The 17,445-nt window shown below is 37.5% G+C and overlaps 1 protein-coding gene across 1 annotated transcript; it reads left to right on the forward strand.

Annotated features, from left to right (window-relative positions):
• Window positions 1–14,671: 14,671 nt before the first annotated feature.
• Window positions 14,672–15,595, forward strand: Or10ag54 (olfactory receptor family 10 subfamily AG member 54). The gene is given in 1 exon segment (NM_001000929.1): window positions 14,672–15,595. A coding segment is annotated over 1 exon segment (924 nt).
• Window positions 15,596–17,445: the final 1,850 nt, after the last annotated feature.

Raw genomic sequence — 17,445 nt, forward strand, 5'->3', positions numbered from 1 at the left:
TCAAGCTCTTTCAGTCCTTTCTCTGATTCCTTCAAGAGGGGTCCTGGTCTCAGTTCGGTGGTTTGCTACTGGCATTTGCCTATGTATTTGCTGTATTCTGGCTGTGTCTCTCAGAACAGAGCTACATCTTGTTCCTGTCAGCCTGCACTTCTTTGCTTCATCATTCTTATCTAATTGGATGGCTGTATATGTAAGGGCCCCATGTGGGGCAGGCTCTGAATGGGTGTTCCTTCTGCCTCTGTTCTAAACTTTACCTCCCTATTCCCTACCAAGGGTATTCTTGTTCCCCTTTTAAAGAAGGAGTGAAGTGTTTGCATTTTGGTCATCCTTCTTGAGTTTCATGTGTTCTGTGCATCTAGGGTAATTCAAGCACTTGGGCTAATAGCCACTAATCAATGAGTGCATACCATGTGTGTTTTTCTCTGATTGGGTTACCTCACTCAGGATGATATTTTCTAATTCCATCCATTTGCCTATGAATTTCATAAAGGCATTGTTTTTGATAGCTGAGTAATTTTCCATTGTGTAGATGTACCACATTTTCTGTATCCATTCCTCTGTTGAAGGGCATCTGGGTTATTTCCAGCTTCTGGCTATTATAAATAATATGTCAGGTTTGCTTAGCCGTCATTCTGTTTTTTTTTAAACCAAGTCTTGCAGTGATTATAGAATGCCTGTCTGTGTCTTATTTTGTGTGGTTTGGGAAACCTCCATTTGAAAATCAATTTTGTTACAGAAGCACATAACTTCAATGTGTCTCCACACAATAAGCATTACAGTTAAATTAATGTTTGCATTCAGAGATACAACCTAACATGGAGGGCCTGAAAAAGAAACCGGAGGAGGCTATTACATATTTGTAGTCATATGTTGCTTTTATCTAATGGAGAAATGCAGAGTTTGCTCTTTAATTTAGTAATTATTTTTAAGACATAGAGATACGTTGTTGTAGCTAACCACTTAATCAAAATTTCTGAAATTCTTGTATTTTCCTTCCATTTCAGAAATTTTCCAACTTTTTTGCATTATGGTTTTTTCCCCTCTTCCCAATTTCTTGCAAAGAAAAAAGAGTGGGATCTGCTAGTGAACTGAGCACAGATATTATATATGCCGTTTCAGTATTGTAATCAATAATTGGATGCTTGATCATTTGTTTTATTATGTACTTGATACAATGGTGGTGTGTATTAATGTTAGTTCAGTCATATATTTATACTGTCTGGGAATGTGTGGTTACTGCTGTGTGGAAGAAATAGTTTGTCAGTGTGCACCAGCTTGTAAAGACCTAGTGTGAGAGCTTCAACATATAAATAAATGATGAACTGAAAAAAATTTTTCCTTACCAAAGAATTCAGGTTCTTATAAACATGCAGGAAGCTTACAGACCACCACATACTGCACCAGGAAAGAAAATCTTCCTGCCACATAACAATCAAAACACTACTATAGAGAACAAAGACAAAATATAAAAATGTTACAATGGAAAATGACCAAGTAACATATAAAGGCAGGCCTATCAGAATTACAACTGACTTATCACTAGAGACTCTGGAAGCAAGAAGGACCTAGACAGATATCTTGCAGACTCTTAAGTGACCAAGATGTCAGTCCAGAATAATGTACCCAGAAAAAATTTCAATCACCAAAGATGGGGGAAAGTATTCCCTGACAAAACCACATTTAAACAATATCATTCCAGTAATAGAAGACAGTTGTTACTTACCAAGAAAAAAAAAACTAAAATCAGGTAAACTACATCAATATAGTACTATAACCTTCAAAGAAATAGAAGCAGGCAATGAACGTCTTCCAATAACAACGATAACAAAACAAAAGCCCAGGACTGATGACTTTAGCACAGAATTCAATCAGATTTTCAAAGAAGAGTTAATACCGATATTTTTCAAAATATTCCACAAAATAGTAAAAGAAGAAACATTACTAATCTCATTCGATGAAGACACAGCACTGATACAAAAGCCACCAAAAAGAATCAAAAACGAGAATTTCATAACAACCTCCTTTATGAATATCGATGCTAAAATACTCCCCAAAACAATCCAAGAATACGTCAAAACCATGATCCTTCATTATCAAATAGACTTAATCCCAGGGATGCAAAAGCAGTTCAATATATGAAAATCCATTAGTATAATGCACCATATAAACAAACTGCAAAAAAATGTGTTCACCTCAATAGATGAAGAAAAAGACTTTGACAATAATCCACATCACTTTATGTTTAAATTATTGGTGAGATCAGGGATTGCATTCTTCTCCCTCCCAAGTGGGATTGAGGCAACCTAACTTTGGATACTTTAGCTTGTAAACCTTGAGGTCTATGGATGTATCCTTGGAATTCTATTATTTTTGGCTAACATACACTAATTAGTGAGTACATACCATCTGTATCCTTTTGGGTCTGAGTTAACTCACTCAGGATTTTTTTTCTAGTTCCATCCATTTGCTTGCAAAACTCAATCTTAATAGCTGAGTACTATTCCATTGTGTAAATAAACCACATTTTCTGTACCCATTCTTCTGTTGTGGGACATCTGGGTTGTTTCCAGCTTCTGGCTATCACAAATAAAGCTGCTATGAATACAGTGGAACACGTGCCCCTGTGGCATGGTGAGATATATTTTAGGTATATGCCTAAGAGTAGTATAGCTAGTTCCTTGGGTATACCTATTTGCAATTTTCTGAGGAACCACCAGACTGATTTCCAGAGTGGTTGTATGAGCTTGCAATCCTACCAGCAATGGAAGACTGTTCCTCTTTCTCCACGTCCTTGCAAACCTGTATTGTCACCTGAGTTTTTTATCTTAGCCATTCTCGGGTCATTTTGATTTGCATTTTCCTGATGACAAAGGATTTTGAACATTCCTTTAAGTCCTTCTCGGCTGTTCATGATTCCTCTGCTGTGAATACTCTGTTTAGTTATATACCCCATTTTTGATTGGGCTGTTTAGTTTCTTGCTAGATAGCTTTTGAGTTCTTTATATAATTTAGATATTAGCCCTCTCTCAGTTGTGGAAGTTTTTTTTTCCAATTTGTAGGTTGCTAATTAGTCCTATTGGCTATGTTCTTTGTCTTAAATAAGATTTCCAATTTTATATGGTCCCATTTATCAATTCTTGATCTTAGAGCCTGAGCCATAGGAGTTCTCTGTAGTAAATGTGTGCTAAATACATTTATTAATGACTATACAAAATATTTTTATAAGCACAGGAACTTTGAGTCAAATAAAGTTTCAATAAGATAGGAATAAAAACAAAAATTAAAGCTTTCTTACCCAAATGAAATTTATTCTAAAATGAATCATTGGGTTACTATATTGATACAAGTAAGATAAAATCTTCATGAAATGCAAAAGGCTACACATTCCCAAAGTATACATTCTCACAGTATATGGGTCATAATTGATCATAATTGATAGGCAGGGTAAAGGATGGAGAAAAGTATGTCCCATATTTGTGTTAGAGAACATTTGTTGGTGTTATAAGTTCTGAATCTTAGTTCTGGAATGGTTTTGGGTATGGGTCTCTAATGTTGCATAATTTTAAAGATCATGTCTATGTTTCACATAAAGAGTTAATTTGGTAAAAACTGTATGTTGTTAGTTTTACAAATTCACAAATGACATTAAGATTCTAAAAAACACAACTGGATTTTTTTTTTTGCTTTTAAATTAAAATTTAATAAAGAAAAGATTAAAGGATGATTATTCCCTTGATGCCCCAACATTTATATCCATTGCTCAAAATCTCTACAGAGTATTCTTTTTCCTTCGAATTATTCATAGAAAAATGAGTACACTGGATCTAAAAACTTCACCCCATAAATCTATAAATTAGAGACATACTCAATTTTGCACTGTCTAAGAACATTTTTTTTTTATTAACTTGAGTATTTCTTATATACATTTCGAGTGTTATTCCCTTTCCCGGTTTCCGGGCAAACATCCCCCTCCCCCCTCCCCTTCCTTATGGGTGTTCCCCTCCCAACCCTCCCCCCATTGCCGACCTCCCCCCACCAGTCTAGTTCACTGGGGGTTCAGTCTTAGCAGGACCCAGGGCTTCCCCTTCCACTGGTGCTCTTACTAGGATATTCATTGCTACCTATGAGGTCAGAGTCCAGGGTCAGTCCATGTATAGTCTTTAGGTAGTGGCTTAGTCCCTGGAAGCTCTGGTTGCTTGGCATTGTTGTACTTTTGGGGTCTCCAGCCCCTTCAAGCTCTTCCAGTTCTTTCTCTGATTCCTTCAATAGGGGACCTATTCTCAGTTCAGTGGTTTGCTGCTGGCATTCGCCTCTGTGTTTGCTGTATTCTGGCTGTGTCTCTCAGGAGCGATCTACATCCGACTCCTGTCGGTCTGCACTTCTTTGCTTCATCCATCTTGTCTAATTGGGTGGCTGTATATGTATGGGCCACATGTGGGGCAGGCTCTGAATGGGTGTTCCTTCAGTCTCTGTTTTAATCTTTGCCTCTCCCTTCCCTGCCAAGGGTATTCTTTTTCCTCATTTAAAGAAGGAGTGAAGCATTCACATTTTGATCATCCGTCTTGAGTTTCGTTTGTTCTAGGGATCTAGGGTAATTCAAGCATTTGGGCTAATAGCCACTTATCAATGAGTGCATACCATGTATGTCTTTCTGTGATTGGGTTAGCTCACTCAGGATGATATTTTCCAGTTCCAACCATTTGCCTACGAATTTCATAAACTCGTTGTTTTTGATAGCTGAGTAATATTCCATTGTGTAGATGTACCACATTTTCTGTATCCATTCCTCTGTTGAAGGGCATCTGGGTTCTTTCCAGCTTCTGGCTATTATAAATAAGGCTGCGATGAACATAGTGGAGCACGTGTCTCTTTTATATGTTGAGGCATCTTTTGGGTATATGCCCAAGAGAGGTATAGCTGGATCATCAGGCAGTTCAATGTCCAATTTTCTGAGGAACCTCCAGACTGATTTCCAGAATGGTTTTACCAGTCTGCAATCCCACCAACAATGGAGGAGTGTTCCTCTTTCTCCACATCCTCGCCAGCATCTGCTGTCACCTGAGTTTTTGATCTTAGCCAATCGCACTGGTGTGAGGTGAAATCTCAGGGTTGTTTTGATTTGCATTTCCCTTATGACTAAAGATGTTGAACATTTCTTTAGGTGTTTCTCAGCCATTCGGCATTCCTCAGCTGTGAATTCTTTGTTTAGCTCTGAACCCCATTTTTTAATAGGGTTATTTGTTTCCCTGCGGTCTAACTTCTTGAGTTCTTTGTATATTTTGGAAATAAGGCCTCTATCTGTTGTAGGATTGGTAAAGATCTTTTCCCAATCTGTTGGTTGCCGTTTTGTCCTAACCACACTGTCCTTTGCCTTACAGAAGCTTTGCAGTTTTATGAGATCCCATTTGTCGATTCTTGATCTTAGAGCATAAGCCATTGGTGTTTTGTTCAGGAAATTTTTTCCAGTGCCCATGTGTTCCAGATGCTTCCCTAGTTTTTCTTCTATTAGTTTGAGTGTGTCTGGTTTGATGTGGAGGTCCTTGATCCACTTGGACTTAAGCTTTGTACAGGGTGATAAGGATGGATCGATCTGCATTCTTCTACATGTTGCCCTCCAGTTGAACCAGCACCATTTGCTGAAAATACTATCTTTTTTCCATTGGATGGTTTTGGCTCCTTTGTCAAAAATCAAGTGACCATAGGTGTGTGGGTTCATTTCTGGGTCTTCAATTCTATTCCATTGGTCTATCTGTCTGTCTCTGTACCAATACCATGCAGTTTTTATCACTATTGCTCTGTAATACTGCTTGAGTTCAGGGATAGTGATTCCCCCTGAAGTCCTTTTATTGTTGAGGATAGCTTTAGCTATCCTGGGTTTTTTGTTATTCCAGATGAATTTGCAAATTGTTCTGTCTAACTCTTTGAAGAATTGGATTGGTATTTTGATGGGGATTGCATTGAATCTGTAGATTGCTTTTGGTAAAATGGCCATTTTTACCATATTAATCCTGCCAATCCATGAGCATGGGAGATCTTTCCATCTTCTGAGGTCTTCTTCAATTTCTTTCCTCAGTGTCTTGAAGTTCTTATTGTACAGATCTTTTACTTGCTTGGTTAAAGTCACACCGAGGTACTTTATATTATTTGGGTCTATTATGAAGGGTGTCGTTTCCCTAATTTCTTTCTCGGCTTGTTTCTCTTTTGTATAGAGGAAGGCAACTGATTTATTTGAGTTAATTTTATACCCAGCCACTTTGCTGAAGTTGTTTATCAGCTTTAGTAGTTCTCTGGTGGAACTTTTGGGATCACTTAAATATACTATCATGTCATCTGCAAATAGTGATATTTTGACCTCTTCTTTTCCGATCTGTATCCCTTTGATCTCCTTTTGTTGTCTGATTGCTCTGGCTAGAACTTCAAGAACTATATTGAATAAATAGGGAGAGAGTGGGCAGCCTTGTCTAGTCCCTGATTTTAGTGGGATTGCTTCAAGTTTCTCTCCATTTAGTTTAATGTTAGCAACTGGTTTGCTGTATATGGCTTTTACTATGTTTAGGTATGGGCCTTGAATTCCTATTCTTTCCAGGACTTTTATCATGAAGGGGTGTTGAATTTTCTCAAATGCTTTCTCAGCATCTAATGAAATGATCATGTGGTTCTGTTCTTTCAGTTTGTTTATATAATGGATCACGTTGATGGTTTTCCGTATATTAAACCATCCCTGCATGCCTGGGATGAAGCCTACTTGATCATGGTGGATGATTGTTTTGATGTGCTCTTGAATTCGGTTTGCCAGAATTTTATTGAGTATTTTTGCGTCGATATTCATAAGGGAAATTGGTCTGAAGTTCTCTTTCTTTGTTGTGTCTTTGTGTGGTTTAGGTATAAGAGTAATTGTGGCTTCGTAGAAGGAATTCGGTAGGGCTCCATCTGTTTCAATTTTGTGGAATAGTTTGGATAATATTGGTATGAGGTCTTCTATGAAGGTTTGATAGAATTCTGCACTATACCCGTCTGGACCTGGGCTCTTTTTGGTTGGGAGACCTTTAATGACTGCTTCTATTTCCTTAGGAGTTATGGGGTTGTTTAACTGGTTTATCTGTTCCTGATTTAACTTCGATACCTGGTATCTGTCTAGGAAATTGTCCATTTCCTGAAGATTTTCAAATTTTGTTGAATATAGGTTTTTATAGTAAGATCTGATGATTTTTTGAATTTCCTCCGAATCTGTAGTTATGTCTCCCTTTTCATTTCTGATTTTGTTAATTTGGACACACTCTCTGTGTCCTCTCGTTAGTCTGGCTAAGGGTTTATCTATCTTGTTGATTTTCTCAAAGAACCAACTTTTGGTTCTGTTGATTCTTTCTATGGTCCTTTTTGTTTCTACTTGGTTGATTTCAGCTCTGAGTTTGATTATTTCCTGCCTTCTACTCCTCCTGGGTGTATTTGCTTCTTTTTGTTCTAGAGCTTTTAGGTGTGCTGTCAAGCTGCTGACATATGCTCTTTCCTGTTTCTTTCTGCAGGCACTCAGCGCTATGAGTTTTCCTGTTAGCACAGCTTTCATTGTGTCCCATAAGTTTGAGTATGTTGTATCTTCATTTTCATTAAATTCTAAAAAGTTTTTAATTTCTTTCTTTATTTCTTCCTTGACCAGGTTATCATTGAGTAGAGCATTGTTCAATTTCCACGTATATGTGGGCATTCTTCCCTTATTGTTATTGAAGACCAGTTTTAGGCCGTGGTGGTCCGATAGCACGCATGGGATTATTTCTATCTTTCTGTACCTGTTGAGGCCCGTTTTTTGACCAATTATATGGTCAATTTTGGAGAAAGTACCATGAGGAGCTGAGAAGAAGGTATATCCTTTTGCTTTAGGATAGAATGTTCTATAAATATCCGTTAAGTCCAGTTGGCTCATGACTTCTCTTAGTCTGTCGACATCACTGTTTAATTTCTGTTTCCATGATCTGTCCATTGATGAGAGTGGGGTGTTGAAATCTCCCACTATTATTGTGTGAGGTGCAATGTGTGTTTTGAGCTTTAGTAAGGTTTCTTTTTACATATGTAGGTGCCCTTGTATTTGGGGCATAGATATTTAGGATTGAGAGTTCATCTTGGTGGATTTTTCCTTTGATGAATATGAAGTGTCCTTCCTTATCTTTTTTGATGACTTTTAGTTGGAAATTGATTTTATTTGATATTAGAATGGCTACTCCAGCTTGCTTCTTCTGACCATTTGCTTGGAAAGTTGTTTTCCAGCCTTTCACTCTGAGGTAGTGTCTGTCTTTGTCTCTGAGGTGTGTTTCCTGTAGGCAGCAGAATGCAGGGTCCTCGTTGCGTATCCAGTTTGTTAATCTATGTCTTTTTATTGGGGAGTTGAGGCCATTGATATTGAGAGATATTAAGGAATAGTGATTATTGCTTCCCGTTATATTCATATTTGATGTGAGGTTATGTTTGTGTGCTTTCATTCTCTTTGTTTTGTTGCCAAGACGATTAGATTCTTGCTTCTTCTAGGGTATAGCTTGCCTCCTTATGTTGGGCTTTACCATTTATTATCCTTTGTAGTGCTGGATTTGTAGAAAGATATTGTGTAAATTTGGTTTTGTCATGGAATATCTTGGTTTCTCCATCAATGTTAATTGAGAGTTTTGCTGGATACAGTAATCTGGGCTGGCATTTGTGTTCTCTTAGGGTCTGTATAACATCAGTCCAGGATCTTCTGGCCTTCATAGTTTCTGGCGAGAAGTCTGGTGTGATTCTGATAGGTCTCCCTTTATATGTTACTTGACCTTTTTCCCTTACTGCTTTTAATATTCTTTCTTTATTTTGTGCGTTTGGTGTTTTGACAATTATGTGACGGGAGGTGTTTCTTTTCTGGTCCAATCTATTTGGAGTTCTGTAGGCTTCCTGTATGTCTATGGGTATCTCTTTTTTTAGGTTAGGGAAGTTTTCTTCTATGATTTTGTTGAAGATATTTACTGGTCCTTTGAGCTGGGAGTCTTCACTCTCTTCTATACCTATTATCCTTAGGTTTGATCTTCTCATTGAGTCCTGGATTTCCTGTATGTTTTGGACCAGTAGCTTTTTCCGCTTTACATTATCTTTGACAGTTGAGTCAATGATTTCTATGGAATCTTCTGCTCCTGAGATTCTCTCTTCCATCTCTTGTATTCTGTTGGTGAAGCTTGTATCTACATCTCCTTGTCTCTTCTTTTGGTTTTCTATATCCAGGGTTGTTTCCATGTGTTCTTTCTTGATTGCTTCTATTTCCATTTTTAATTCCTTCAACTGTTTGATTGTGTTTTCCTGGAATTCTTTCAGGGATTTTTGCGATTCCTCTCTGTAGGCTTTTACTTGTTTATTAATGTTTTCCTGTGCTTCCCTAAGTGTGTTCAGGTCTTTCCTGAAGTCCTCCAGCATCATGATCAAATATGATTTTGAAACTAGATCTTGCTTTTCTGGTGTGTTTGGATATTCCATGTTTGTTTTGGTGGGAGAATTGGGCTCCGATGATGGCATGTAGTCTTGGTTTCTGTTGCTTGGGTTTCTGCGCTTGCCTCTCGCCATCAGATTATCTCTAGTGTTACTTTGTTCTGCTATTTCTGACAGTGGCTAGACTGTTCTATAAGCCTGTGTGTCAGGAGTGCTGTATACCTGTTTTCCTCTCTTTCAGTCAGTTATGGGGACAGAGTGTTCTGCTTTCGGGCATGTAGTTTTTCCTCTCTACAGGTCTTCAGCTGTTCCTGTGGGCCTGTGTCTTGAGTTCACCAGGCAGCTTTCTTGCAGCAGAAAATTTGGTCTTACCTGTGGTCCCGAGGCTCAGGTTTGCTCGTGGGGTGCTGTCCAGGGGCTCTCTGCAGCGGCAGCAACCAGGAAGACCTGTGCCGCCCCTTCCGGGAGCTTCAGTGCACCAGGGTTCCAGATGGTCTTTGGCTTTTTCCTCTGGTTTCCGAGATGTGTGTGCAGGGAGCAGTCTCTTCTGGTTTCCCAGGCCTGTCTGCCTCTCTGAAGGTTTAGCTCTCCCTCCCACGGGATTTGGGTGCAGAGAACTGTTTATCCGGTCTGTTTCCTTCAGGGTCCGGTGGTGTCTGTGGCAGGGGTCCTGCCGCTCCTGGGCCCTCCCCCACGGGAGCCCAGAGGCCTTATACATTTTCCTCTTGGGCCAGGGATGTGGGCAGGGGTGAGCTGTGTTGGTGGTCTCTTCCGCTCTGCAGCCTCAGGAGTGCCCACCTGACCAGGCGGTTGGGTCTCTCTCTCACCGGGTCTGGGAGCAGAGAGCTGCTCACAACTGGATTTTTTAAAGTTCAACACATACTCATGGAAATTAATTTTCTGCTGTTGAATGTATTAAAATAAACATTATCATATAAGAGATTGGCTTTTTGATTTCAAAATGTGCCTTTAATATTAATTGTGACAATAAAGGTGATTTTTCTTTCTCTTTTACACTTTTGCAGTACGTGCAAAAGTAGCTAACAGACTGAGGCTGACACTGTCCTTCGTATTAACAATTTTGGAATATTCATTTATTCAAAAGTAATTACAGATATATAATAAGAATACAATCCAGATGTCAGATTCAGATCTCTACGGCAGGTGTACAATGATTTGCTTGGTGCTTTAGATAGGGTGTGATTTTGTCAGCCATAGAAGAGTGTCTGCTATTTAAGAGATTTGGAATTCTGGTGAGTTTTAAGGGGGTATATAAATGCTAGATCCCAAGGAGCCTGGGTAGGTGAGTGGTTGTTTTGGTTATTGTTAATTGTAGTTTATTAAGTGTCTGTGCAAAGAAGAAGCAAGAAGAAATTAAATATCTTGAAAGAGAAGTTCAAACTAGCCCCAAGGAAATCAACTTCCCTAATCAGCAGAAAACAGTCGAACAATAATGTCACCACTTTTCCAACTCCTGATTTCATTCAGGGATCTGTTTCCTTTCTTCTACATGATTATTTATCTGCTATCCAGTGTTTAGGTATTGAAAGGCTGGAAGAAAATAAAGAAGGGTGGAAGAAAGAAGAACCTTCTAGGTAGCCAAAGTTCAGAAATAGACATTCTGTGAGAGTTGGTTAGCAATGAATTGCCTCAACCATATGGCATTAGAACATATACTTGGCATTGGAATAATTCATCATAGACTCTACCAGACACTACTAATGTTACTTTGCACAAATCTGCCCTTTCAAGTGTTTTCAGTAATGAATTCAAAATGACAAGTTTTAAAGACACTGGCTTTCCATCTGTAAACGAAGTGTCTAGGTCTTCTGCATTACACAAACCTATAGAGAATTGTAAAATCTTGACAAGAAAGTTTAAATGTATGATTAAGAATAAAAGACATTCAAAGAATGCTATAAGATGGGAGAAATAACCTATGGGTTTTGGAAATTACTGAAACATTTTTTTCAGCAAAGACAAGAATTTTTTTATTGTTTAGGGTTTTTTTTGTTTTTTTTTTTGTTTTTTTGTTTTTTTTTTGTTTTATTAACTTGAGTATTTCTTATTTACATTTCGAGTGTTATTCCCTTTCCCGGTTTCCGGGCAAACATCCCCCTCCCCCCTCCCCTTCTTTATGGGTGTTCCCCTCCCCATCCTCCCCCCATTGCCGCCCTCCCCCCAACAATCTAGTTCACTGGGGGTTCAGTCTTAGCAGGACCCAGGGCTTCCCCTTCCACTGGTGCTCTTACTAGGATATTCATTGCTACCTATGAGGTCAGAGTCCAGGGTCAGCCCATGTATAGTCTTTAGGTAGTGGCTTAGTCCCTGGAATTTTGCTGGAGAAAGTTGATGTTCCCCAAACATGTGAATTTTGCATATGGCAGTCTAAAACCACCAATATCTAGTTCTATCATATTCAATCTAGAACTATGAATTATAGTTTTTCAAGTCACAGGAAATTGCACAAATCTCATTATACCCTTTATGTATGGACCACACAAAAAATTATATATATTTGAATAGTTGACTCCCAAAAAGCAGATTTAGGAGGTGAGGGAGAACAGATAAGTCTTTGCCATAGTGAGTGCTTGCTTGTAAGTTCCTTGAGTTTGATTACCAGAGCCTTCAAAATACCTAGAATCAGTGTGTACATCTGTAATCCTAGCATTCCTAGAGAGATGAGCTGGATGTCCATGGACCAGCTTGACTAAAGTATACTCTGGGGCAACAGAAAGAGTAGAAAAGATCACTCCATAACAAGAGAACTGACTTTTAAAAGTTATACCCATATGACTCTTCAGAGAGAGAGAGAGAGAGAGAGAGAGAGAGAGAGAGAGAGAGAGAGATTTATTCAGGAACACTAACATTCAACCACATACATGCACAAACACTATGTATTTTCTTATGAAGTTTTTGTATTTCAACTTTTTTTTGAGATCCAGTTGTCTATGTGATGATGATTATTATCTAGGAAATGATAGAACCAGAATTCCTAATTATTGACCACACAACTGTACTATGTCATAACTGTAAAATAATTTATTTGTTTGTCAATGACTAGCATAAGGAATGCAACGTTTTATTTTCTGAGATATTTTCTCGTATTGTGACAATTAAGTGAATCACAAAATAGTTAGCAATTTTGTGATAAAATAGAATAAATCAGAATGCATACTTTGATAAAACATGTATGGAGGTTCAGTGCTGACACACATTTTGTTGCAAAAAAAAAGAAAATAAAGAAAATGAAATTTCATTAAAACACTCTCTCAAACAACCAGAGGAATGAAAACAAGATGAAAAAATGTTTCTGCATCCATGAGAAAATTAGAGAGTAATTTTGTTGTGTTTAAAGTGTGACCCATAAACACCTAAAAAAAAGTCTAAAACTGTGTTAAAATTCATGCTTGTGGTTATCCTTATATTTTCTTAAAAGTCAGTTTAGGACTATGAATTCTACTTGTGAAAAGGGATTATGCTACTCTAAATATGGAAGACAGAGAGGTCAGTGTGTAGGGTACAAGGCTCATTGTCTGTTAGGACAAGATAGCCTGACTTTATGAGCCAGGAGAAAAATAGCAGCAAAGAAAGTCATGCCATTGTAATCCTCAATGACTACAGATTGAAATTGTGCATCTCCTTATATTAAGTAAAACTAAGAAATTGAATATTATTTCACTTTTAGAGGAACTCTCTAGGAAGGGAGAATCATCTATGCTAACAAAAGTTGATGACAGAGATGGATCATTTTGGAAATCCTGGCTCTGAAATCAAGCCAGAACATTTGCCATCTGAGTATCTACAAAAATTTAAATTAACACATGAACCAAGGTAGTCCCCAGGGGTAGTATATTTCTACTTTAGTAATAAATACTGAGTGCTCAAAGCCAGGTATCATTTTTTCATGGGAGAGTGCGTTCTTGAGGGAGGGTTTATTAAGTCACAGGCTAAAAGCCATTTGTACTTTCATAATCAACTTAATGAAGTTCTATCAAGGTAACATATAATTGTGTTGTTATGTTGTATTATTTAGAATACTTTTCAACCTGAAAATCAAAAACAATGAATCAAAAACTATGAATTCTAATGATATTGTTTAAAATACTAGTTAGAATGCTTATTTGTATTTATTTAATTTCTTACAGCATTTGTGCATTGAAACTATGCATTTCAAATAATACTAGAGGCACTAATTGTGCAATTATTATGTTTGACATTGTCTTGAAACTATTACTAATAAACGCGAGAAAATACAGGGATATTTAACTATAGAAATTGGTTTACTCTTATGTTAATACAAAGGAGCAATTAATGTACTCAAAGATACATAGGTGAAATACAATTTAGGAAAATGGAATATATTCATGAAGTTTTCAGAATTTGAGAGGAGAGTCATAGAGAAATAATTTGAACCAAGTAGAGCACTACAAAAATACAGTCTGAATAAAACCTTATGCTCACTGTTATAAAGTTAAGTATTTAACAAATATTAGGTTTTCTTAACAGCTGTACTTGAATTGAAGGCAATTTGAACAGAAAAGTTCTATAATTCTGTGTTTATGTTTTGCCTGGAATAAAATTTTTCATACCGTGGATAAGAACTGTCAGTAGGAAAGTTTGCTCAGCACAGTGCTGAGACTTAGGTTTCCAAACTTGGGCATAATTGAGAAATGAAAGGTGAAACATAGCATCCTAATACATGTTCTTTTCATCAGAAAATGTCTGCACAATATTGACTGTCACTGAAATACTACAAAGAGGACTAATAATCTCATTTTGACTGAGCAGATAAAAATACTTTCAAGGTAAAAATTTTTATGGAGAAGAATAGGGAATAGCAAGAAAAATATTAGAAACACAGAGAAATGTTAAAATATAATGTAACACAATTATCTCTCAGTGGTAAAATAGTGTTTCCTCATAATATACACTAGTAAATTACTACATGTATGTATACCTGTATATATGTATATATCATAATACATTCTCCAATAAGATACATTAAATTTATGAATTGAATTAATGTAAACTACATATTCATTGATTTTTGAAGTCTCAAGTACAGAATCTGAGATAGATGGATGGAGTCTTAACATATCATGTGGCATATGTGCATGTGATTCAATTATCTTGAATTACATTTCTTAAAAATACAATTAAATTATCTTTCAAATATACATTATCTACAGATGAAGATCTATTCAAACGAGAAAACTCAAATGCCTCTACACGGATGGAATTTATTCTTCTGGGGTTTTCTAATGTTCCTCATTTGCAATGGGTGCTGTTTGTGATATTTTTGTTCATGTATGTGACTATTCTGTTGTGCAACAGCATTATAATACTGTTAGCTAAAACTGACCCTTCTCTCCAGACCCCTATGTATTATTTCCTTAGCAACTTTTCCTTTTTGGAAATCTGTTATGTAACAGCTACTATCCCAAGAATGCTTATGGATCTATGTACTCTAAAAGGAAATATTTCTGTGCTGGCCTGTGCAACACAAATGTATTTTGTCCTTATGTTGGGAGGCACAGAGTGCCTCTTGCTAGCAGCCATGGCCTATGATCGCTATGTGGCTATTTGCCAACCTCTAAAATATTCTCTACTCATGAAGAATACAGTGTGTTTACAGCTTGTAGCTGCCTCCTGGATCAGTGGGATTCCAGTAGAAATTGGGCAGACCTACCAGATATTCTCTCTGCCCTTCTGTGCTTCTAACAGAATAGATCACTTCTTCTGTGATATCCCTCCACTACTTAAGCTTGCTTGTGGTGACACATTTATGAATACAGTTGCAGTCTATGTTGTTGCAGTGGGGTTTGTTATGGTTCCATTTCTGCTAATCATTGTCTCATATATCAAGATTATCTGCAACATTATGAAACTGTCCTCAGCCAAAGGGATGGCCAAGGCTTTTTCCACCTGCTCTTCTCACCTGATAGTTGTAGTCTTGTTCTATGGAACAGCAAGCATTACTTACTTGCAGCCAAAACACAGTGAATCAGAAGGAATGGGGAAGATTCTCTCTCTTTTCTACACCATTTTGATCCCAGCATTGAATCCCATTATATACACTCTGAGGAACAAAGATATTATGGTGGCACTGAGGAAATTACACAATAACTTACTGACATGGTGGGGAAACCTAAAATAGAAAAATACAGATGCTTACAAATGGAATGTCAAGCATGGTGCTATAAACCTTAATGCATAAAGTCTCTAAAGTCTCTCTCTCTCTCTCTCTCTCTCTCTCTCTCTCTCTCTCTCTCTCGCACTTTGAGTGTGTATGTATGTGTTTGTGTGTGTGTGTGTGTGTGTTGCTACCAAACTATATCATTTAAATGATACTCTTTTTTTTTCATTTTTTCTATTTTAATGTTTGTTATTTTTTTATTCACTTGAGCATTTCTTATTTACATTTCGAGTGTTATTCCCTTTCCCGGTTTCCGGGCAAACATCCCCCTAATCCCTCCCCCTCCCCTTCTTTATGGGTGTTCCCCTCCCCACCCTCCCCCCATTGCCACCCTCCCCCCAAAAATCTAGTTCACTGGGGGTTCAGTCTTAGCAGGACCAAGGGCTTCCCCTTCCACTGGTGATCTTACTAGAATATTCATTGCTACCTATCAGGTCAGAGTCCAGGGTCAATCCATGTATAGTCTTTAGGTAGTGGCTTAGTCCCTGGAAGCTCTGGTTGCTTGGAATTGTTGTACATATGGGGTCTCAAGCCCCTTCAAGCTCTTCCAGTTCTTTCTCTGATTCCTTCAACGAGGGTCCTATTCTCAGTTCAGTGGTTTGCTGCTGGCATTCGCCTCTGTATTTGCTGTATTCTGGCTGTGTCTCTCAGGAGAGATCTACATCCGGCTCCTGTCGGTCTGCACTTCTTTGCTTCATCCATCTTGTCTAATTGGATGGCTGTATATTCATGGGCCACATGTGGGGCAGGCTCTGAATGGGTGTTCCTTCTGTGTCTGTTTTAATCTTTGCCTCTCTATTCCCTGCCAAGGGTATTCTTGTTCCCCTTTTAAACAAGGAGATAAGCATTCACATTTTGATCATCCATCTTGAGTTTCATTTGTTCTAGGCATCTAGGGTAATTCAAGCATTTGGGCTAATAGCCACTTATCAATGAGTACATACCATGTGTGTTTTTCTGTGATTGGGTTACCTCACTCAGGATGATATTTTCCAGTTCCGACCATTTGCCTACGATAAATGATACTCTTTTGATAACGTTTATTGTACTGGTTGTACTCAATGTAAAAAGTAATTTAGTTAATGTAAAGCATGGAACATATCCATTTATGGTCACATTGTTAGGTACTGCTTTTCTAGGTTACCTGTTCAACTCAGTCTAAGATAGTTAATTTCATAAAATTCTTAAGGTTTGGGGTTACTTCCTAAAATGAGCTTTGTCTAAACTTAGTCCTCATTGGATTTCCTGTCTTCAGTTCTTATGTTTGGATTTATCACAGCTATTGTTTTCCAAGTTTTTGTAGCTGTTATTTCACTGTTCTGGAGCTAAATCTCTCTGACCTCTGATACAGATCCACACATTGTTATGTGTGGACATGTTTTTGTTTTCACATGATGGTGAAAATAATGACATTTTTGCTTTGTCTCTGACTGTCTTTTTCTTTTTTATAGTATTTTTAAAGCCTGTAGTCTTTCCAAATGCATTTCTGTTCATGCTGTTACTTTCTTTTATCTAATATTTCTATAAGAACCTTCTATTTTACTTTTTATCTTGCTTTAGCAATCTGTTTAAAAGTCAAAGTTACTAAATATTTCACATTAAAATATCTAAATAGGTGATTTGAATGATAGATTTCAGATGGAAGAGAGAAAGGACAGTGGTAGACAGAAACTGAGAAAAAGAGAGAGTCAGTGACAGAGAAAACTTTTATTACCATTTTCAGCAATTAGAAAAGCCCAAAATCTTTGCCTTGTCACATCACATGACACATCTCTGTGCTGATTTTTTAACAACTGAAATATAAACATTCT

The sequence above is a fragment of the Rattus norvegicus genome, chromosome 3, assembly GCF_021556685.1.
Source record: "Rattus norvegicus strain SHRSP/BbbUtx chromosome 3, alternate assembly SHRSP_T2T, whole genome shotgun sequence".
NCBI classification, from domain to species: domain Eukaryota; kingdom Metazoa; phylum Chordata; class Mammalia; order Rodentia; family Muridae; genus Rattus; species Rattus norvegicus.